The 23,954-nt window shown below is 51.4% G+C and overlaps 1 protein-coding gene across 1 annotated transcript in view; it reads right to left on the bottom strand.

The window, feature by feature from the left end:
- The window catches only part of CUX2 (cut like homeobox 2), a 216,587-nt gene extending 193,606 nt beyond the window's left edge, over positions 1–22,981 (bottom strand). The window contains exon 1 of the mRNA XM_054594090.1: positions 22,919–22,981. Within this exon, the coding sequence (XP_054450065.1) occupies positions 22,919–22,981 (63 nt within the window). The remainder of the gene's footprint in view (positions 1–22,918) is intronic.
- Between the last annotated feature and the right edge of the window lie 973 nt (positions 22,982–23,954).

Raw genomic sequence — 23,954 nt, 5'->3', positions numbered from 1 at the left:
ATCACACAAAAATTCCAAGAGATACAATCCTACAGAAGATGAGCTCTCAATTCAAAATTACAAAACACACAGAGGAACAGTCTGCTATGTGCAGGAATCAAGAAACATAACAGCAGGATCAGACTCAAGAACTTCAGATAAGGGGGTCATTACATATATTCTATAAACATAACAGAGGGGCAGATTCTACACTTAGCAACTCTTAGGTCTTCAATCAAGGGGAATGATGATGATGATATTTACTGAGGGCCTACTGTGCACAAGGTATTGGGCCACATGCTCTATATGGTCCAAAGCCTTTTCCTTTGAAGAGTTCCACATCAGGCATGAGACTGGGGTTCACATGTGTCTCTTCACCTGCCTACCTTTACACAGCAAATATGAAGCAGAGACAGGATAAAACCCAGGTCTTGGCTGAAACCCAGCTGTAGAAGGTTCCAGAGCCTGTGACTCACTTCTATTTCTCCACAAGGTGATCCACAATAGAGATCAGGAGCTCTTAGAGTTCATGGCTAGATTTAGAGAATCCCACAAACCCTGAAACCATCTGCAAAATGTCACAAGTCTCTGTCGTGTTTCTAAAGAGAGGATCCGTAGCTTTTATGAGATTCTCAAAGTCAAAGAATCCCTGACATAGATCCAAATGCAAACCTTTCTGCATGCCACACCAGAATCACATTAGTAACCAACATTTTTTATGCACAATGCCAGGCAGCCTTGAACTTTATTAGTAAATGCTTGTTTAAATTGCACAGCAACCCTCTAAGAGAGTATTTTTACCACCTCTGTTTTACAGATGAGAAAACTGAGACTGCAAATGGGTGAAGTAACTTCCCTGGAATCCCGCAATTATCATGTGGCAGAACAGGGACCCCAGAGTGGAACCCACCCACCTGTACACTTAACTCCTGCCACACTACCTCCTGCAGCCCGTAGTGACCAGCCCTCCACTTCTTAACCCAATCACTAGTCTATACAAGCTTAGAGGGCCTGGGTCTTTCCCATCCACCTCAAAGCCATTGCCATATGCACAGAAAACACGAGGGTCCTTCTAGTCTCATTTCAGGGCAAAGCCCGTTTCCTAATCCCAATCCCCACATCCAGAAGAGTATGTCCAAGGTCTGCCAGGCACGAATCGGACATTTCTCAGAGTGTGAGCATCCCCTCTCCCCTACCACTTTGCCTAGTGCCAGCTCAGACCCCAACTACCTACTTGGCTCATGCCTTGCTCATTGCCAGCATAAACACACATTTACCCAATTTTTCAGAATGAGCAATATTTACTCAACAGCCCAGAATGGCTCATATGGAACTATTAAACACCATTGCCTCAGTCTGTAACTCGGAGTGCGATAATGAATCAGTATTTTGGAGCAATTACGATGCTAATAAGAATGTGTGAGGCACAGAATATCACTATGCAGGGGCAGCCGCCAAATTCCCTGGACTCTCTGCACCTCCCCACCTATCATTTGGGAATTCCACTATTCCCGAAACCAGCCTGCCTGGGAACCACTAGCCCCCCCAAGGCGAGGCAGACAAGAAACAGAAGCCCACCACTCTGCATGGCCCCGCAATGCCAGCCCTCATCAAGATGTGGAGGGCAACGATGCCGCCCTCCAGACAGCTCCGAAGGCCCGAGATCCCCCCCGTATTGGCGGGGCCTAGAGTGGTAGCATGGCATTTCACACACTCTAACATGCACAAATATTGAAGAAAAAATACTTGTTCTCTCAGGCTGCACGCCTGGAGCAATGTTAGATTTGGTGGAGGGTTCCCTCCATTTTTTTATCTTTCTCTTTTCACAAGCTCCTAGGTAAATAAAAAATGGCATAAGGGAAGCATATATTTGAACATGATGAGGTCCTCCCTCGCCCCTCTCCCCTACCTGCCCAGGGCAATCGCTTTATTCCTGTCCCTCCCTTGGCTTTGTCTGTCCTGTAGACTGGTGAATTTTCCAGATGAGGCTGGGCATGAAGTCCCGGGCCAGCGGACAGTAGTGGGAGCAGCTGAGCCTCCTCGTCAAGTCCCTTCTCCACCTCAGGCTCTTGACCCTCAGATCCCTCCAATTGTCCTCCTCTGTCACCCATTCAACCCTGACTCCCCCCATGAACGCGGCTGCCCTCTGTTCAGGATAAAGCTCTCAGCAGGGCCTATAACTCTTTCGGACCAGCCCCATCTACCCTCCATAGCCACACCCACCTCTGTGCCCTGCGCCCTGGGCTCCAGCAACACTGGCTGTTTTTCACTTCCTCATACCCCAGGACCTTTGCATTAGCTGCCCCCTTCTTCTCTCTGAACTACCATGGACCCTCTTCACTTTATTCCCTCCGGAGCCCTTCCTTGACTTCTAGTTTAACTCTACTACATAGTATCACCACTCCTAGCTCATTTCCTCCACAGCCCTTAGCAAGGTTTGCAATTTCAAATACGTGTTATTATTTGATTAAAGTTGTTCTCTTAAGGGATTTTACTTCTAAGTCTCATGGAGACCAACAGGGCCATGAGGGCAGAGAGAGTGTCCGTGTTGATCACCGGGGCATCCCAAGCACATGGTCTAGGCCCTGGCACATGTTAGATGCTGGATAAATACTCCTTGAACAGATGACTGACTGACTGAATGAATGAATGTATCCTGTTGCTCCCACCCCACTCTGCTTTGTCAACCAACTTCCTCTTAGCTGAGTTGGGGCTCCGTAGCTTTCCAGGTCTCTGCTATGTGGCCCTGTTTTATCTACTACACAGTGTTATGTTCACATTACAAGGACTAGATACATATTTAAACCAGAATGGACAAGTGCCCTCACTTGGTTTAGCTGAGTGTGTATGTGTGTGTACACATATATATGTGCACACATCTATATTTCCACACACAGAGTCCCCAACAGAAACATACACACCAGCACAGGCAGAAAAGCGCCTATGTGCGAATGCATCCACCACATTCATACAACAAGGGTTAAGTGAGAACCACTACAGGCATAATTTTTAAATCCCTTCTTTTCCTTTCAGTTACATGATTCTCTGATAATCCTTCTGTGGCCTGTTGCCTCCCTCGCCACCCACAATCGGAAAACCTTCCCTTGATGCTCTTGGTCCTCTAACAACTCAAACGGACCTGAAAACAGACAGGAGAAGGCAGGCAGAGCAAGGAGGCCGTGGGGCCACTGCGTGCTGGGACGCAGGACTGGGAAGGTGCACTTCTCCCCCTTCCTCCACGGCGTGTGCATGTGCGAGTGTACAGGTGAGGAGGCCGTGGGCCTGCCGCTCGCCAAACAGAGCCTCGACTCCACATGGCTGCAGAGGGTCCAGAGAGTTTAGGAGTGAGACCCCTGCTCCTACACTCCCTCCTCAGAGCAGAACTGGGGTGCCATCAACAGATATTGACTTAGCGTCTAGTATGTGCCAAGTTCTGTGCTTGTGACAAGAGTCAACTAAACAGATTCACACCTGCCCTCGCAGGTCTCAAAAAACACAAGGGGAGGAATCCCAATGTGCTGGGATGTAATTACGGCCGGAGCCCTCCTCATCCAGCACAGAGGCTCAGGAAGGGCTCCCAGATGAGGACGGTGGAGGATGAGGGAAGTCTGTCAGGGGGAGTGTCGAAAAGAGGGTTCCAGGCAGGGGGAGCAGCACATGCAAAGGTCTGGACCAGGTACTAGTTTAATCTGTGGCTGAGATAATAGTTAAGTCTGGTTGGGGGAGTCAGAGACAAAGGAGTCTGGTAAAAGATGGGATGGTAGAGGCAGATTAGGGTGGGAGGAGGTGCTGACGGGAGACCTCGTAAAGCCAACGTCAGCACACGGACTTCATCCCATAAGCGATAAGGAGCTACTGAAAGTTTCTAAGTGGAGGGGAGGGTGTGGTAATCTGACTTCACTTTTTCAGTAAAGTCCACTCAAGGCAGAGTTCGGGGTCCTCCGCTGTGGGTTTTCACCTCAAAATCGAGCAAGGGCGTGACCATGGGACCCAAGTCACTGCCACCTCCCTACCATGATCCCCAGGAGTGCCTTCTATAATACACAGGGTCCTATGACCACCCAAAAACACCATGTGAGTTGGGATCAAGGCCCAGAGTCCACATCCCAGGTGTCGGCTCTCCAGCCCTCAGTCATGGCCATCTGAAAAACAGGGTAAGCCCCCTCCTGCCTCCTCCGCTTGTGGGGAGAAAGTGAGTTCACACCTGTCAGGGGCTCAGCGCAGTGCTTGGTGCTGGGAAAGCACTCAATAAATAATCACTATTGAGATGATTCTTGTTATCAGCCGAGAGTCCCCGTAAGCACTGGGATAGACATGGGGACGCCAGGGCCACAGGGCCGCAGGTCCAATCTGGCATTTATGCATAGGTCTGATCGTGTGCCCAGCATTGAATCCTTTCTGACTTCTTCCCCTACATTTTCACCTTGAGTGTTCCTAAAACCCTAGTTCCTGGCTTCTCCTGAAAACCTGAACCACCTGTTGAAGCCCGCTGCTGCACTGCCCTTCAGGCATCCCTGAGGGACCGAGCCAGGCCTCCCACCCCCAGCCTCCAGCTGTCAGGGCAGCTGAGGGGGACCCGAGTTCCCCAGAGCTCAGGGCTGAAGATACTAAATCTGGGTACGGAACAAGTGGGGAAGAGAAGCGCTGCGTGGCAACGCCCACGCTCTGGCACAAAGGCCCCCCTGCTGCTTGCCCCCAGCCAGTCCTGAGCCCTCCAACCGCTACCTTCTCTTTGATAGCATCCCCTCCAAATCATCCTTCCCTTCCTCTAATACCTAAATAGCATTGGCCTAAAAAAAAAAAAAAAAATCCCAGCTCCACAGAGTGGCCCCCAAGGGCCTGCATGATCTGACCCTGCCCTCTCTCCTAACTCCTACCTCCCTATTTCGAGGATCCAGAAAGGCAAGGCTGGGGGATCCAGGAAGTAAGAAGAGGTTGGCCGTAATGTGCCCCAATTTGCAGGTGGGGAAAACTGAGGCATAAATGTGGCTCTCGTGGAAACAAAAAGGTCCAGGAATTAGCCAGTGGTCCTACTCCCCCTTGCTAAGAAAGCATGGCTACCTCCGCCTAGCATACCTTGACAGGGGCTCTGGTCTCATCGGGACATTTGGGAAACATGGTCCTCTCCGCCCATCACCCACCACACTCCGTGAGGGTCTGCACATTATTTTCAGAGACCAGGCCCAATTCTGGAAATGAAAAAGTAACCCTCCTTCCCAGATGCCCTGCAGAGGGGCTTCCTCAGCTTGTGAGCTGCCTCTCTCCAGCTGGCTGGCTCCGCTGGTGCCGTTACCTGCGAGGATGCAGTAAAACACTCCCTTGGGCCCCTTCCTCTCCGTGGCTGCCCACCTTCTCTGGCACCTGAGACTGTAGAAATGCTCTGTCTCTGTCTTTCTCTCTGCTTCTCACCTGTGTTCTCCCGTCCGCCCCAGCCAGGGACATGGGGAGGGGGAAATCTCCCAAGATCCCCAATTTAAAATAAAGTCAGATCTTTTTCTCTCCCCTTCCTCACTACCTAGTAACTACATTTGTGTGAAGTTGATGCTCTACATAACGAAAAGAGAGGCCTCCTTGGAGAGGGTACAATCAGACAATTTTTAAGATCATGGAGCATTAGACCATTCCCAACTGGGTTTACTAATCAAACAGCCAAATCCTTCATAACCAGCCAATCCCTACAGGGCAATTAAATCCTTCCCCTTTAAAACACTTGCCACACTGTCTGGGGACAGAAAGAAAAATTTGCAAAATTCATTTGATAAATTAGCCAGGGAAAAGAAAGGAGTGAATCAAGCTTTGTTCTTTTCATTTTTTTTAATTATGGAATTCACAATGCCTGAATAATGTTTAATAAGAACTATGAAAATTCCTAACAGTATTACAACACAACACAAAAGAATTAACCTGGTTACCGTGAAAAATTGCATATTTAATTAAGAACAGAGAGTTCAAAACTATCCAGAGATTTCAAAAGTGCCGTTGCCTGAGGGGCCAAATTACATGCTTCCAGGGCTGCTAACGGAGTTAGCGTGTTCAGTCATTACCCAGGCGTTCCCATTAAGTGACTCTGGGCAGATGACATCAAATTCATTTCAAAAGCACCAGGAACTGAAGCATTCACTTGGGTAGTTGAAGGGAAAGCAACTACCCTGCTGGTACAAATCAGACCCCTTGTTGATAAAGGCAATAATTAAAAAATAATGTTAATTAGCTGCTTTTATTCGAAGAAAAGTACGGTAGTTGGAGCGCTTCCAGGTTGTAGTGGTGGGAGTCACTCTTTCTGGAAGAAGAGAAAGCTGCTGGTGGGAGTGGGGAAGAGAGGAGGACGGCGGGGCCTGGCACAGGTGGCAAGACAGGGCCGGCTACGGAGGGCGTGGGCCAGGCCCGTTCCCCAGCTTGGAATCAGCCTGGCTGCCCGAGGCCTGCCAAGGGGCAGCTTGCAAAGCGAGGGATCACGGTGCCGCCGGCATCCTGGGCACTGTCACCGCGCAGCCCACTCCCAGCGCGGAGGACTCAGGCAAACCCAGCTCTCCCTGTTTGGGGACTTCCTGCCACACACAGGCTCCCCTGACACAGCCATTTCTGTCACCCCTATTCTCCTTACACAATCTGCTGTCACACCTATTCCCCTCCTCAGCCACTTCCTGTCACACTCACTCCCTTCACAGCCTGCCACACTCGGCACTGAGTCACCACCACCACCCTCACTGCAGCAGGTTTCCCCCCACAGGTGACCGCCACGATCTCTCTCATCACGCAGGCTCTCCCAGCGACATGACCGACCGTGACGCTCCTCCCGAGGGTGGCCCCGTCTGTGGGGGCCTCCCTTTGACAGGCCTTAGGCAGGCCTTTGTAACTGCCTCAACTAGCAGAGCAGAAGGAGATGCAGAAGTGACTCTTCTTGACTTCCAAGGCTGGATCATGAGACACCTTTCCTTCCACCCTGCTCTCTTGGGACCCTCATCCCCGGAGCCCAGCCACCATGCTGTGAGGAAGCACAAAACAGCCCACACAGACAGACCACGTGGCGTCCTGGCTGGTAGCCAGGGTCCCAGGCGACAGCCAGTGTCAGACACTAGATGTGTGAGTCATTGAGTTACCACCAAACTTTGAATCTTCTGGATAGCTGAAGCCCCAGGTATCATGAAATGAAGACAAGCTTATTCAGATGGGTTCTGTCTTATTTCCTGCCTTATGGATTCCATGAGTGTAAACAGTTGTTTTACCCCACGAAGTAGGGGGGTGGTCTATTACACAGAAATAAATGACCACTATACTGACAGATACACTCAGTCACACATTTTCAGAAATGTCCTGTCTCCAACACCCTCCATTCCTCACAGACCCATCAAAGAGGCCCAGAATGAGACGCAGGTCAATGGGTCTGACCACCAGTGGCAAGAACCTCTCCCAGAGAAAGCCACGATCAGCTTCTTCAGTCAGCTTTCCACAGCCTTCAGCTCTCCAAGAGCCTGCTGCGCGCAGCGGCAGGAAGGGCACAGCATGCCACCACCCTGGGGCCTTGCATGGAGGGGAGAGAACACAGGAAGGCCCATGATATGGCCCAGCAGCAGAGTGCTCTGCCCAGGACCCGTGGCTGGTTCACGGCAGAGCGAGGCTCAGGCTCTCCCAACTCCAGGTGAAGTGGTTTGAGCCTCATTAGCAAGGTGCTTAATTAGGGCAGCTTATCGATATGTCCCAGAGAAACACATTATACTTGGACCCGCGCCCACTCACCTGCTGGTGCGCGGGCCACCCCCAACCCACAAGAGGGGCATCCCGGGCAGGGTGCGAGGGCACAGGTGCTGATGGGGCAGCTGAGGCGAGGGGCCCCGGGGGCGGACTTGGGGAGCTGCCTTCCCTGTAAAGCCCCAGCCTGGGCAGCCAGTGGACGCAGGAGTTGAGCCTCAGGTTCTCTCCTCCCGGCTCCCGGGAGGCAGAGGCCTCAGAAGGCCTCATCTACCATGAGATGCCAAGATGTTCTGCTCTGCTTGGAGAATAATTTTTTTCCAGAGATGAATTTCACAAAGTAGGCCATGGGCCATGGGACCAGCCCTCCTGCTTGCAGAGGCTGAGGAGGACGCCCTCCAAGGACGATGCCGGCTCCGAGCGGGGTCAAGGCTGGGGCCCCAGGGGTTGAGGGCCCGGCCATGCCGGCAGCGGGGTGCAGGACATAGGCCTGGCTCCCCGAGTCTCCAGCTGGTCACCAGCTCCAGCCCCGGCCCCTGGGATGCTGACATCCCAGCTGCTTGTCCGTGCCCGCTCTGGGAATCCTGGCCCAGGCTTCCACTCTGGCCAGCCAGCACCGACCACTGTGAGCAAAACACCGTCATATAGGACCTTTACAAGGTAAACTGCATAGACAGCAGCCCCCTCCCAACTATACACAGGCTGTGGTTGGAGTATTCACAAAAATGACAACAGGCAAGAGAGCCTACAACACAGGTTCTGAAGTCAGACTGCCTGGCTCTGCTGTGTGACCTTGAGCAAGTCACTAACCTCTCTGTGCTGCAGCTTTCTCCTCCACAAAGTGGGGCTATTAACAGTCAGCATCACAGAGGTGTTATGGTAATTAAGTCATTTAAATGGTGGTATTTAGGAAACAGAGCTATACCTGGCACAAAGCCACCCTTGATAAGTGTTATTAAATGAAAAATAAATAAAACAAAAATTAAAAAAACAAACACTTCAGAGCCCCCCTCATTGCTGAACAATCATGTAAATCCTGCGCATTTTCTGGAATGGCTACACTGAGGCCAGAGAAGGAGATCATCACCACACTAGTCCAAGTCGGCAGAGCTGGTGCCCACACCAGCTAACACAGGCCCACGGTGGCCACAGAGCAAGTGTCCATGGGGCAACGAGGCTCAGTGTGGGCTGTACAACGAGGCTCGGTGTGGGCTGTACAAAACCCCACCCTCCACTCCCATTCCCATTGCTCAACTGACTGCGGTCCTATGTGCTGTCAGGGATGCCAGCTCTTCTGCTGAAGAAAAGCCAGGAATCTGAGTTTTTAAAATGTGACCTCTGATCAGAGCACCCGGCCTTCAGCATTCACTGAGCGCCACACCAGTTAGTGCGGCCGTGATGTACAGCAATGGGCTCACCACCTGGGGGAGATCAACAGAGAACCAAGGATTCGCCCAGTGGCCTGAAAAGCAGCCCAGGCCAGGGACATGCAAGTGGTGAGACAAAATGGTGCCCAACCCAGCACAGAGTAAGGGAAGGAGGGCTGGGGACAGGAAAGGACAAGGGGAACAGTGTTCCAGACAGAGGGAACAGCAAAAGCAAAGGCTGGAAAATGTGAGGAGTATGGCAGTTAGAGGTTAAGGAAGAATGTAGGGCTGTGAGGTGTAAGGCACAGGGCCATGGGTAGAGACTGGGAAAGCTGCTGCTAGGTTTCTACATGCCCGGAGGGGCACAGTCCCAATCTACTGGGAAAGTGCTGTGTGTCTGCACGAAGCTCCTGGACTTCTCTGCGGGTTATCTGCTCCCAGTGGAGTAGATGTGAATCCCTCTGACGGCCCCAGAGAAGCCCCTCAGAGAGGGCCCTCTTGAAGGAAGAAAGTTCCTTAACCATTTGCCTCCATTCCATTGCCTGAAATCATCTCTCCCACTGCCAAGGCAAGAGGCAGCAGGGAACAGGTGTGAGGGCAGGCAACAGAGCAACACTTATGGAGCACCTGGTGCATGCCAGGCTCCGTGCTGGGCCCTTCATGTGAATTGCCTCATTTCCCCCACACTATGACCCTATGCACTAACTGTAACTGGTACCCCCACTTCACAGACAAGGAAACTGAGGCACCCAAAGGAGCAGTCCCCCGGCTACATCCCACAGAGATGAGAGGAGGGCAAGGAGCCCCGCTCTGTCCCTGTACCAAGCTACTGGCCCAGGTTTTCTCTCTAGGGGATCAAGTCAGGGCTGGAAGAGACAGGCAGGTGCAGCAGCCCATTCTGAGGTGGCAGCACCCGCGAGCTGGCCCTGCATTACCCCGTGTCACCTCCACCACAGCGAGATCAATACTTGGGGGGTCGTGTTTAGCTTTGGGGAAATCATTAAATGCTACACCAAACTAATCAAAACATAATTGCACTGCAAGGAGAAGTCAGAAAGAGCTGCTAAGGTGCATGCACAAAGACACACACTGATGCCAGTATGACACGCTCCCAGACACCCACATGAGAATGCAGACCCTCGGGCACACATGCAAAGGCACTCAGAAGAACATTCAGATATACATATGTGCAGAAACACTAAGATACAAACACAAAGACTCACACACATAAATGTGCGAAGACCCACAAACATACTCAAAGACATGCACACACAAAGCTGTAACATAAATACATAAATACAGCCACGTGACATTCACATCCATCTCTGTTTGTTCATCTGACTGAGACTTTTTGTGTGCCCACTATGTGCTCAGCCCTTTGCTGCAAGGTTCTGGGTACAAGTTGCTGTGTGCCCTCATGGAGCTCCGAGTTCACAGAGGGAGGCAGGCATCCCTCAACGATCCACAGGACTGCATCTTACTCACTGCGGTGAGGCAAGAATGATGGGACCTACCACCTCAGAGGGAAGCAGGAAAGTTGCCCCAAGGAAATGACATTGGGCAAACTCCCAGGATCTAGGACCGGGGGACATGTGGGAAGAGTGTCCGAAGCAGGAGGGCTAAGTCATGCACAGAGGGGTGTTAGGCAGAGGAAAATGAAGGAAACCATGTGTCTGAAACACGAAGGGCACAGGGAACATGCTGAAGATCAAGGTCAAGAACATCGGACATACTGGAATTAAGCTAATATAAATTTGAAACCGATTTGCTAATCGTTCTGCTAAGTTAAGATGTATGTGTATATGAATACACATCAGGTTCAGAGCAAAGGCTCTGGCCAGACTGGGTTGGACATGCCAGAGAGTGAGAACAAAAGAGTAAGGAGACATCTGAGTCCCAGGAGCCATTCCAGACCTAGCCCTGGCTCAGAGTCTTTGCTCCCAGAAACCAGAGCAATAAGAGAAAGTTCTTCCATGAAACGAAAGAGCTTATGCAGCCAAAAATGAAATGTGGAGCGGGCTAGCAAAGACAAGGAAAGGGGGACTGGACTCGGCTGCTTAAAAAAATCTAAAAAACTTTTTTAATAAACTCTACAAGTCTATCCCCTTCCTTCTTTATCAACGACACGATTTATTGACCGAAGAGGCCATATTGACTAAATAAATCTTGATAATGACCAAGGCTGCAATCAATACCTGCTTATTATCAGCCCGGGCTGAGAATTCCATCTTGCGGAACGAAGGCCCGACGACAGGGCGCACCACGTGGCTGCGGACTCGGGCGAGTGGGCTGGGCTGGATGGATGATTGGATGGCACTCATTTTCCAGACCAGGAGACGGGAATCTTTCTTGTGTTATTAATTAACCACCCCACCCCAGGCCTCTCAGGCTTGTGGGTCTGGATTCATTCCCATGAGTTGACAGTGGCAAAGTGTTTTCGGAGATTTTTTTAAAAACATTTTAAAGAGAAAAATACAAGCATAGTGACTACCTACGGGGGAAGCCCTGCAGGGAAGCCGGGACATGGGTAGCCAACAGACTGGTCCTGGGTGTGAGTCCAAGCTCTGCAGCTTGCTGGCCGTGTAGCCTTGGACTCAGTCTTGTGTGCCTAAGTCTGCTCATCAGTAAAATGGGACAGCAGTGGTTTTCCATGCCTAGGTTGTAAAAATTAAACACAGTGTGTGTTAAAGGCTCTGAACACTGTCTGGCATGCAATAAAGGTTCATTATTCGTTAGAGAACTGCCAGGCTTCCTTGTGCAGAGAGCTTCCTTCTACCGAAGCTTACAAAACTCAGGTCTGGCCTTGCCAAGGCCAGACAAGCGGCATCTGGGGGGACCTGGCCCCTGTTCAATGTGTCTCTGAGAGGTGCCAGTCCACCTGGCCGCTGGCTCTGGGCGGGCTGGGCTGTGGGGCTCTGGCACTTGCTAAGGAGGGCTGATGTTTAGACTCCTGTGCTTGGGGGGTGCAGTGGAGGTCCCTGCGCCTGGCTGGAGTTCATGTCAGCTTCTCTCATCTGACACTTAAGTATCCAGCGCTGTAAACCAATCAAATCTCCAGAGTCCACTCGGCTTTGGGCACCTCTGAGATGACAGGTGAGGCCCAGAAGGTGAGTGACAAACAACAATGTTGATGATAGCAGTGATAATAAGGTAATACTGGCCCTCTTGTTTCCTGGGATTGGCCAAGTTCCAGGCCCTGTGCTAAGAGCTTCACTTCGTCAGCCCTCACCATCTCCCTATGAGGCAGAGGAGGCATTATTTAATTCCCATTTTACAGATGAGAAAACTGAGGCTTAGAAAAGTCTAGTGAGTTGACCAAGGTCTCCCAGTGAGAAAGCAGCAACACCAGGTTCAAAGTAAGGTCTGACTTCTGCAATCCCCACTCAAAACCATTTCAGGTGCTGCTCCCAGAGCAGCTGAAGTGCACCAGGAAATAGCCTCACACTTCAATGGTTATTATTATTAAGATATAAAGACACACTATTGTTATTGATAATAACAGTCACCATTTAGGGAAGGCTTATAGCATGCCCAGCCCTAGGAGAAGTCTATACATTAGGTTGTCACTCTTCTCACACCCTTGAAGAAAAGTCCTTCTGTCTCCAAATGATTATAAAATAGAAGCTTTCTAAGGGCAGGGACTTGGTCTGTTTTGCTCACTGATGCACCCCCAACACTTCAGACAACACCGGACGCATAGCAGGTGCTAAATAATGTTCATTAAATGAACGAATGAAAGACCTGTCTCATCAACCCAGTGAAACCCCAACACAGAAACACGCACACCTAGAAAGGATCCCTCAGCCACTGAGGAAAGGGGAGACTTCAGTCCTGCTGTTCTGCCCTGTCGTAAACGAGGGGTCCCCGGATATGCTGAGGAGGAAAACCCCTTAACTCTGGGGCCTCTGTCCAGAGACCTTCTGTCCTTTTCTACGGTCTGCTGGGCTGATCAAGTGGTCCCATGACCCCAGCATCAGGAGAATGTCATCTGGATTCAAAAACCTTAACTCGCTGGCTGTGCCCCCGACAACAGCCGACCCACAGGCTGCAGGGACCTGCTTTGGGCTGTAACTGAGGCCACCATTGCTAATGGCCTACAGCCTGCCAGCAATTAATTAATGGATTTATTAATTAGGAGGGGAGCAACCTCCCAGGCTGGAATTGGGGTCACCAGTTTCTAAAGAGAGACTAGCAGAGCTAAAGATAAACCCTCATCCGCCACGGGCTTGAGGCTGGGACCCAATTCCCTGGTGTGGAGGGAGGACTTTCAAGAACCAGTGATGAGTGAAGCGGCTGGGGGTACGGGAGGAGCTGGGCCCCCAGGCCACTCCCCCAAGGTGAGGTAAACGCAGCTGCCCCACCACCCCTTCCTGGGGAACTCATCCACTCCATCATGCAAGTGTTTATTGGAAACTTATTATGTCCTTGCCCTCCCAAGGGAGGGTGGGAGGGAGAAGGAGAGTAAACAAATGAACAAATAAATATGCATTATCACATCAGGTGAAGCAAGGTGAGGACACAGGGCAGGCTGTGTTGGAAGGAGGTTAGGGAGGACCTCTCTGAAGAGGTGATGTTTAAACAGAGGACTGATGAGAGAGAGAGAACTGTGGACATGGCTGGGGAAGAGTTTCCCAGGTAGAGGGAAAAGCAAGTACAAAGGCCCTAATATTTGAATGTGCTAGTGTACTCAAGGAACAGTGAGGAGGACACGGTGGCTTGAATAAAGAGGGGGAGAGTGGCAGGAGATGAGGGCAAGAGATAATGGGGGATGATAAAGGGAAGGAGGGACCTCATCGCGCAGCGCCTATGGGCCAAGTAAGAACAGGCAACCAGGAAGGGGCAATGCTGAGTGTGGTAGTTTCCCAGGCGCCTAATAATGGAGCAGGTACCCAAACAGAGCGCTTCCTATGCACTGGGTGCCTTAGGTATATGACCAAGACTCAATTCATCTTTCCTGTACTCTGAGGGGCAGACACAAAAGCAAGATTAAAAAGCATGGAGACACTGGAGTTAATGCCTATGCCCATAGAAGAGAGCCAGAGTGAAGGAGAAAAGGAGGGAGGGAGGGAGGGAGGGAGGGAAGGAGGGAAGAAGGGAAGGAGGGAGGATGGTAAAAGTGTCCTAGATTGCTGAGGAGTCCAGAAGCAGCTGCATATGCTGTGTGTCCCAGGAACAGGTTCTCTTTAGACCTGTACTCAATCCCTGGCCAGGACTAGATCTCTGAGCGCAGACTCTGGGGCCACTGGCCAATCATACTCCCTGTAGTCAGAGATCTGCAAGGCACACCCTCATGGCCACCACTGGGAGGTGCCATCACTATACCCACCTTACAGACAAGAGAATCAAGGCTCAGAAAGGGGAAATAACTTGCCCAAGGACATGCGCAGTCAGGAAGGAGCAGAACGTGGATTTGAACCCTGGCTGCCCTGTGCCTGATTATGAGATAGAGAGAGGAAATGAGCAAAAAGCACTTTGCAACAGGTCAAGAATTGGGCTCAGTATCTTGCTGAAAAATGAAAATGTTCCCTTAGGCTTTTCTGGTATTTGACAGTTTATGAAGTGGCCACTGAGAAAGTGCTCACTCCAAGCTATGCACGCGCCTGCTAGGCAACCTCATTTTCTGCTCCATCCTTACTCCAGACTGACAGCTGGTAAGAGTGAAGGTAGAGGTGGGTCCAACAGCCGACTCAGAATCTGCCTTCCCTCAATTCCTTGCATACACCATTCTTCCACCCACCACAGGGTCTTACCACCTGCTATTCCCTCTGCTGGGATGCTTTTCCCTGACCTCACCCCTGGGATCTTCGCTGAAGGGTCACTTCTTCCAGGAAGTTTCTCAGACTCTAATCCCAGCGTGTGACTATACACCTGCCTGTCCTGTGCATCCACTTCCCCACTGTCTGTGGGCTCAGTGAGAACTGGCACTTTGCCTTCCTCATTCACCATATCTCCAGTATATGATTATTAGTTATAATATTTATGCTATTTATTATTATCATTTACATAACCATTAGTTATAAATATTATTTTTAAAACAATATAAAAATTAGTAGTTATAAATATTAATTATACTGAGTGGTGAATACATATTTTCAGAATGAAGGACAATAGCAATTATTAATATTAATATATAGCATTTCTATGTACTAGACTTGCCTCAGTATTTCACATGCATTAACTCACTGAATCCTCACAACAAACCATGAGGAGGTGCCAGTACTATTATCTCCATTTTATTACAAGAAAACTGAGGCTCAGAAAGGTTCAGTAACTTACCCAAAGTCACAGAGCTGTTAAGTGGCAGAGGAGAGACTTGAACCCAGGCCACACTAAATGTCTTTGGGAATGGAAGGGTGCAGGGCTTGATTCTGTAGCCCACACACCCCTCCTCAGATACCTGGATTCACCAACACACATAAAGGATGAGAGGCACCCCAAATAGGTGCCCCCAGCAGAGTGGCCTCTGAATGGCCACCCCACTAAGGAAAAGCTTTCCCAAACGGCCACTCTGGGAACCCCTGTGGTCTCCCCATCTGCAGCACCCACCTCCAACAGCTGGCTGGACAAGTCGATGGACCACCATGGTTCCCGGGGAGCCACTCACCCCGTCCGGTTGGAGCACCAGCAGCTCGAAGAGTCTTAAGCACCGCTTGGCTCCCGGCGTTGTGGGCAGACAACCAGCTCAAGCCAAAGAGGCCGAAGGATTGATTTTTCCTTTCTTTTTAATGACAAATGCATATCCTGAAATTGCTGTTTCATTTGGCTGAACTAAAGGCTGGCAGAGGCTGGAGGTGGAGGGGGTAGAGCAAAGACTGCGAAGGGAAGAGGGGGGGCGCCCACAAGCCCACCTTGGGAGCAACTGAGCGACTACAGAGACAGTAGGCTCTGCGGCCCCGAACCACACATCTTCACGGAGGTGGTCAAGGGCCTTTCTTTTTTTCTGAAAACGCGGTCTCTTCTGACACTGGGGACTTGAGGAAAGGCAGCCAGTGGCCCCCACAGCTACACTCCTCGTGACCCACCTCATGGCCCCTACAGCCAGCCTGACCCACCAAGGACCTTCAGCCCACGGCCTTTGTACTCACTGGCTGTTCCCTCTGCTTGGCACACCCTGCCCGGGCCTGCACTCCCTGCCCAGGGTAGTCAGAGCTCTTGATTGTTAAGGATACTGGCCACTGGGATGTCACCGGTAACATCTCCTGTGTTTTAAATGCTGACAACTTATACACAGTGCTTTAAAATATTGTACTAATCTAGACAGACATATCCATGGGCCAGACATAGCTCCCAGACTGCAACCTCTGTGGTCAAAACTCCCAAAATATATGGCATTGCATAGAATATTAGCAATATACTAATATAGTAAGCCCCAATGGAGCAAAAGAGAAAACTTGCCCAGAGAGCTCTGAAACAGACTGGAAGGCCAACAAGTTCCAGGAGCTGCTATTTATTTGTTTTTTTCACCCCCCTCTCCTCCAAAAATACCAAGCACAATAATAAGAACATACAGAACAGCAGTTGTGCGTCCGGCACTGTGCTAAGCACTGTGATATTCAAGGTGCTTTAATCTTAAAGAACAGTGTAAAAGATGAAGACTACTACTAGTCCCATTTAAAGATCAGGAAAGGAAGGCTCAGAGAGGTTAAGGGATCTATCCAAAGTCACACAGCTAATAGGTGAAGAGAGACAGGATTGGAAACCAGGAAGGGGCCCCTCACTGCCCTGGCTCCTGGTATTTCCCTCTTGAGGGAAAGAGTAAAAAACAAGTTTCTGGAACTCAGTTTGATTCACCTTCATGCTCTTAAATGAAAAGTGAAAAACTTCAGCCATGCCACCACCTATATAACAGCTATCACATAGACCAGTAGACCAAGGTCGGCAAAAGGTGGCCCTCAAATCAAATCTAACCCTCTGCTGGTTTTTTAAATAAAGTTTTATTGGAATGCAGCTATGTCCAATCATTCTTATTGTCTATGGCTATTTTCATGCTACAGTGGCAGAAGGTAGTACTTGCAATAGAGAACACACAGCCCACAAAGCCTGAAGGATATCAGTGTGACTCTTTACAGAAAAGTCTGGCACCCCTGATAGGAGGTCCAATGCTTTCCTAGAATGCCACGCCCGGAGAGGCTATGAGGTCAAAACCCTCGGAGGAAGCACTGTCCTTAGTGATGCTGAGCGGTCTTGGTATTTGGGCTGAAACTGAGTGACATGAAGGAGCCAGCATGGGAAGAACCAGAGGAAAAGATTCCCAGAGAGAGAGAGAGAACTGCAAGTACACAGGTCCTAAGGCAGGAATGTGTTTGATATGTTTGCAGGACAAAAAGAAGGCCATTGTGACTTGAGCAGAGTAAGCGGAGAGGGGCTGGAGATGAAGCCAGAGAGATACCCAGGGGACAGATCATACAGAGCCTTGAAATTAGGGGAAAGGACCTTGGATTTTAATCTAAGTATGATAGGAATATAGTGTCCATACCCTATGAAACACTAGAAACCATTTTTGTGAAGGGCTCATCAAGGCTCAGAAACCAAGTAACTCCATCTGAAACATGGTTTCATGTCTAAAAGGTTTGCTTAAAAGGTCAATAGCACCCCACCACCACGGGATCCAAGGTCACTAGAAGACACTGGCACACAAAGTACGTCAGCACCTTTACAACAATCCAATTTGGCAGACCATATGGGCACAGCCAGCCTGTGTGATGGATTAAGAAACGGGAGACTTGGGATGGTGGGTGACCCACTCACGAGTGCTAGAGGCACACAGACTAGAGGTCTTGGGGCCCTTGCCTTCTGCCAATTACTACACCTTCCCTGAAACCTGTCATAAGAAAGAGCAGTCCCCAGAGAGAAAAATCACACAGAAGATTGGACCCTGAATTCCAAAGCCAAGGACAAAGACAGGTCACCACTTCAATCCCCTTCCCACGCTCAACCTTGGCCAGGCTCAGCCTCACAATTAGATAACTGAGAAACTGCCGGAAACTCAGCACTTCCAGAATGCAGCAGAGAAAACCAGATTTTCTGGACGGCCACGCCTATCCAGGACCAAATTTAGCATCAGCCAAGATGTTCACGTTTGAAATCCCATGTGCTAGAAGCAAGGTTACCACAATAGAATGTCAAGTTCGAAGACAGAATTCTCTTTATAACAGAAGAGAAGAAGGAGGAGGAAGGAAAAGAAGAGGAAGAGGAAGAAAAGGAAGGAGGAGGAGGTGGAAGAGGAAGGAAGGAGGGGAGGGAGGGAGGAGAAGAATCACTACCACCATGAGAAAAGCTGTCCCCTCTGGTCAAAATAGCACAGTGCTCATCTGAAATAACCCACCAAGACGCTATCTGTGTTTTCTCAATTTTCTACGGTGAATGCAGGTATGGCAAAGGCAGTCAGGATGAGATGCTGCTTGTTCTTCTAGCACTCAAAGAGAGAACCCCGCTTTGGGCAGCGATTTCTGCCGAGTTGAGCAACCAAAATTTTGGGATGCCTGGAAGAGACTGAGGGATCTTTAAATAAATTCTCAACACCTGTTTCTAGCTTCTTCTGCAGAAAAGGGCCACTGGACTGTAGGTTCTTATGAATTGGGGAAACAGATGGAATGAGGTCACCCAAGATTAGACTTGTAAGGGTCCAGGAGGCTGGCCAATTCTTTGGTGTTTTATTCACGGAGCTACGGCTAGAAATGCCCCCTCACCCAAGTCCCCCACCTCTCCCCTTGTCCTCCGCCCTCCCCTCCCCCAGGCAGCCCTCACCTAATGCCAACCAGTCTCATGGGCCTGGACCATGCCAAACCCAAGCCCGATCTGCTCATGCTCCTTGCCCTGGCAGTGATTCTATTACGGTGAAGTTTCCAAAGTTAGGATTCCGCCAACAGGGCTGATAGCTTATTTACTGCTGTCATCTACAGAAAGAGGAATTTTGACACATTGTTAAATGATAGCACATTTAGATAAGTCAAGCTGTCAGAGCTTCTAATGGATGTCTAAACTCTCTGTGGCTGATATGTAAAATTTATGCACTTCAGAATATCATAAGGTTATAATATTTTAATCACATCCACGCTCTTTTCTAAACTTTGAGCAGGGAAAAAAACATTCCATCAAGTTCCATCTCCTGTGCGCCAAGAAATTGAGTCTTCCCAGAAGTTTCTCCAAACTCCTCACAAAAGTCAAGCCTGTCTCCCTAGCCCTGTCAATCTTCCTCCCTAAATGCTCACACCTCAAGCACGATTTGCCTCTTCCTCCAAAACTCGCACAATGTGATCCCTCCAGCCAACCTCTTTCCTCCCAAGAAACAGAAGCTCATTTGGACTGGACCACCTCTTTTTGACTGGATGCCTGCAACTCCTGTTAGCTTGATTAACCCTCTTCAAGGGAAAAAAAAATACTGGACCCAGGGCATCATAAAAAAAAAAGTGGCAAAGGAAAGCAGAAAAAGAAAGTCATAAAGGTATGAATCCAGTTACGACGATTATACACAGAAAAGTCATAAAAAAATACTGCGTTAGTAATGTTCACCATAAAGCAATCTTATAACCAAATGAAATATGTCCAGCATTATCTTTGGGATGGAATTTTATTTCTTCTCATTTCCTGGACTGTTAACAGCAGAGCAAAAAGAAGAAAAGGAAGAGGGAAAGGGGTTGCAGGGGTCCTGGAAGAGGGGTGCTATGTGTCAGAGGGTCTTTACCATCAGCCCACAAGTCATTAAGTCTGTTGACTCACTTCCGTCCTAGGAAAATAGCCCTATTGTGTTCAAAGATTGCACTGGAATGAATAATAACTGGACTGCTTCCATATTTGAAAAATATATACTTCCAGAGGACTGTACGCTGGGCTAGTACAAGGTCACCTTTCTTGCCAAGATTGGGATGGTGTCAGCAGCATGGTCTGGCCTGGGGACACTGGCTGCCTTTGCTGCCTCCACCACTTTAACACTCAGCAACCAGGCTGCGTGAAGCCACTCAACCTGAACAACCAAGAATTGTAGCTGAGCACCTCCTCACACTCACAGGCAGCTGGGCCGCGTGACGAGTGGGCCCAAAGCTTTTGGCCTGTGCAGGACCTAGGCTGGGGGCCTGCCTCTCCCACCTGGATCTCAGAATGAACCAACAGAAGTATTCTTTTCTGGTTATCTCCCCTATAAGAGGAAAACTGGAAGAGAAAAAAAATGAAAATAAAAGTGTGGCGTAGGAGTCATTACTGGTATGCATGAGAGATGATCCCGGGAGAAAGTGCTTCGGCTCATAATCCATTTCCAACAAAAATGCCATCAGTGAGAATACGGGGGGAAGGTGCAGGTTGCTGGGCAGGGGAACAACTGAACATTTCCGGATGAGGGTGGGGACCATGGCAGATGCGAGGGCCTAAATGTTTGCACACAGCCACGGCTGCCATAATTATTTCCCTGCTCTCTAGAAGTGTACAGCCATTCAAACTCCCATAGGGGCCCCCTCCCCACTTAATATCCATGTAAATGAGCTCACCCCCTTTCCCCAGAGCCTTATCCTTTTGTGCCAGACACACCAGCCATTGTCTTAATGAATGTTCCCCCATGTATACACCCTGTGAGGAGACAGCTCTTAGCCCCAGTTCCCCATCACCTGAATAAGACCCTGCCACCTTCATCCTTTCCAGTTCAAATCTGCTTTTCCACTTCTTCTAAAACCCTAACAAAGGGTCCCAAATCAACGGGAGTCCAACTGGAATCAAGATTTGGGTGACCTCAACAGCTCCACAAAAGGCCCCTGGGCCCGAGAAGGAAGAGAGTAAGGTTTGAACCCTCCCCCCAGCACAGCTCAGAAATCAGCCCCCAGGCGCTGCTTCCACCCCTCAGCACCCATCCCTAGCCCACCCAGCCCACCCTGCCCTCCCCGATGCAGGCTGAGCTCCCTAGATTGAAAACAAGTTATCTAATGAAAATTGTGTTAACTGACATTCCGGCCAACCGGGAGCAAATACCAGCGCTGTAAATCTCGCCGCAGAAATTTTCTCCAGCCCAGAATAACAATAGGACCCTGCAAAGGGCTTTCGCCAGCCCTTCTGGTTCCTCTCCTCTTGTCTGCCACGTTCTTGTCATTCCTTATGTTACAGAACATCAATCATAAATAAAGACGCTGTCCCCCAGCCATGCCCGGGTCTCATTTACAAACATTAGCAGGGAATACGATTACCATTGGCCTTCGTGCCAAGCTCAATGTGGCTGCCCAACTCTCTCTCTCTCTCTCCCCCTCTCCGTTTCTCTTTCTCTCTCTCTCCCACACACACACACCACTCTTCCAGAGAAGCCACTTTAGCATCATTTAAGCCAGCAAGCACAGCTCACAGCCCTGCCCGCCTCAGTTGGCCACCTAACTGAGCCCCAACTCGAGTGAGGACCTGGAATTGCAAGGCGTTCGCTGTTATTAACTGCATGCCTGAGTGCCCCGATTTTCTCTCCAGCTCAATGGCTTTGGGGAAGGGGGGCGAGTGGGGAGTGAAGGGGGCTGGGAAGAGGCCAGGAGGAGGGGAGTACTGGAACCACTTATCAGAAGAAACTTAACGAGATTTGCCGGTGGATTTTTTTTAAGTGGGTTCCTTTTTATCTCCAGACTGATGCTCTTGCTTTTTCCGAGAACGTCAAGGCCAAGACAGGATGCTGTAATCCCCGGTTGTCAGTGTCATTTCCCTGCCCTTGTTCCCACTGTGTCTGCCCAGATTTTGCAAGACTCCAGGGTCTTGGGGGGAGGGCTTATCCTGACCGTCCTGGGGCACCCGGGAAAGAACAGAGGCTGGAGCTGTGCTTCCAGCGGGTTTTCTCTGAGATCCCACCCCAACCCTGCCTCCTAGGAGGTCAGCAGAGAACACCCCCAAATCTGGGGGAGACTCCCAGAGAAAGGTGGTGGGAGGATAAAGTGCTGCGGTTTGGAAGGGAGCCCCGTAGGGAAGGTGAGGGGAAAAGGAGAAAGAAAGAGCGAAGGAAAACAGACTAGAGAGAGAAGAAAAGCAGGGAGCGGCAGGGAGGAAAAACAGGAGGGAGAAGACAGCGAGGGAATCTCCTATATAAAAGTTCCCAAGGGCGCGAGAGCCGGGAGTCACCTGCTCTGCAGCGCGCTCCGGGCTCTCCACGGCCCCCGAGGCAGAAGCGCAAACTTGCGCGCGGCCCGGGCCCATCTCCATCGCCCGTCCCCATCTAGACTTGGCAAAGGAGGGTAAAGGCAAGAAGCAAAGACGAACCCCGAGAACCCGGCCCGAGAAGAGATCTGCCGACGCAGGCTGCCAGTCCGGCGATGATGGCTGGGGCGGCAGCAGCGGCCCGCGGGTGACAGTGCGTCCTGGCTGCGCAGACAGGAGGGCGGCGGCGGAGGTGCCAACGGGCGGCGGGGCGCGGAGCCGCCTCCTCGCCAACCCCGGCTGCCTCCTCCTCTCTCCGACTCCTCCCTGCCCGCCAGCTCCCTCCCTCCCTCACCTAAGCCCCAGCCGGGCGCAGACAGGCACGCGGCGCGCTCCGCGGCCTCCCCCGGGCAGCGAAGTTGGGAGGCTCGCAAAGTGCGGCGCGAAGGGGGCTGCCAGGGGTCCTGCCGGCAGCCCCCTGCCCGAGACCCCAGCCTTTGCCTTCCCCGCGCCTTGCTCGGCCGTTCGCCAGCCAGCTCGGTCCCCCGGCCGAGGGCTCACTAGCGCTTCTCCATGGTCGCGGCGGCTAATCGATGATTGAACCGAACAAAGAGCAGCGGCGAGATCAATTCCTAATACCTATCGATGGGCAGCGGGCAGCCGAGCCCAGGCGAGCCCCAGCAGACGCCGCCTGCCGCCCCGGGGCGCCCGCCCGCCCTCCCGGAGACCTCCCCAATGCGCCCAGGGCGCGCCCGAGGGCTCCCCACGGCCGCGCGGCCGGCGCTGCCCGCACTAACCTGGAGTCGCCGTAGATCAAATCGCTTCCAATATTGAAACATCGATCCCACATTGGCGGCCATCTTGGGGGCTATTCGAGACGCACACACACAAGAGTTTGGCTTTTCTCAATGGCTGCACTCAATATCCGGGCTGGACTCCCCCCAGCCCCGGGGCCGCCGCCGGCCGCTCTGGCTCTGCGCGCCACCGCCGGGGCCCCTCCGACGCCCCCCGGCCTCTTGCCACCCGCTGCCCCTTGGCGCCGCCGCGCTGCCGCCACCGCCGCTGCCGGGCCGGGAGCCGTGCGCCCCCCCGACCCCCGGAGGGCGCGGGCGGAGCGCGCCGGGCGGGGAGCTCGGCGCCCGCCTGGGGGAGGTTGCCGGGGATGGGGTGGGAGGGGAGGGGTGGGGGGGAGGCAGCCTCTCTGAGAGGCGCCGGCGCCGCCGCTGCCCTGCCTGCAGCCGGCTCCCGGGCCCGGGAAGCGCTCGCTGCATCTCCCCCCCCAAGTCCGGGGTCGGTGTGCCGCGCGATTGCACTTGACTTTGGCTTTTTGCAAACTTATCAATACTGACGTAACGTGCTGATCAATGCAAAGGGAAGTTTGGGAGGGTGGGCTGCGGGAGGCCAGCGCGCGGGGCGTCTACCCTCCTCCCCGCACCTGTCTACTACCCCACCCCCTGTATTGCATACTCAAAAAAAAAAGTTAATAGTTTGCAATGCATTTTTTTTTCTTTTGCAATCGGAGCACACACAACACGTGCCTCGGGCTGCCGCCGCTCCTCTGCCAGCTAAGCTACAGATCCGAGGGTAGCAGCCAGAAGCCCGGACAGCGTCGACTCGCCGGCCCGGTGGGCTGTGGGAGCGGACCAGCGGGTGGGTGGGAACCGCCCGGGGGCGCCACTGAGTTGTGGGAAATGTCACCACTGCCGCACGCAGTTTCCAAGCCATTATATGTATAGTTATGATTATTATTGGGCGGGGGGGGGCTCCTTAGCCAGAGCTTAGGGTTCTTTGCGGGGCAGGGCGGCGGTGGGGGGACGCTCATGTGCTTTGCAA

Source organism: Pteronotus mesoamericanus, unplaced genomic scaffold (assembly GCF_021234165.1).
Source record: "Pteronotus mesoamericanus isolate MK-2021 breed Mesoamerican mustached bat unplaced genomic scaffold, CSHL_Meso_final scaffold_507, whole genome shotgun sequence".
NCBI lineage: Eukaryota > Metazoa > Chordata > Mammalia > Chiroptera > Mormoopidae > Pteronotus > Pteronotus mesoamericanus.
Note: the sequence above shows the minus strand (reverse complement) of the source record. Positions and strands in the feature narration are given on the sequence as shown.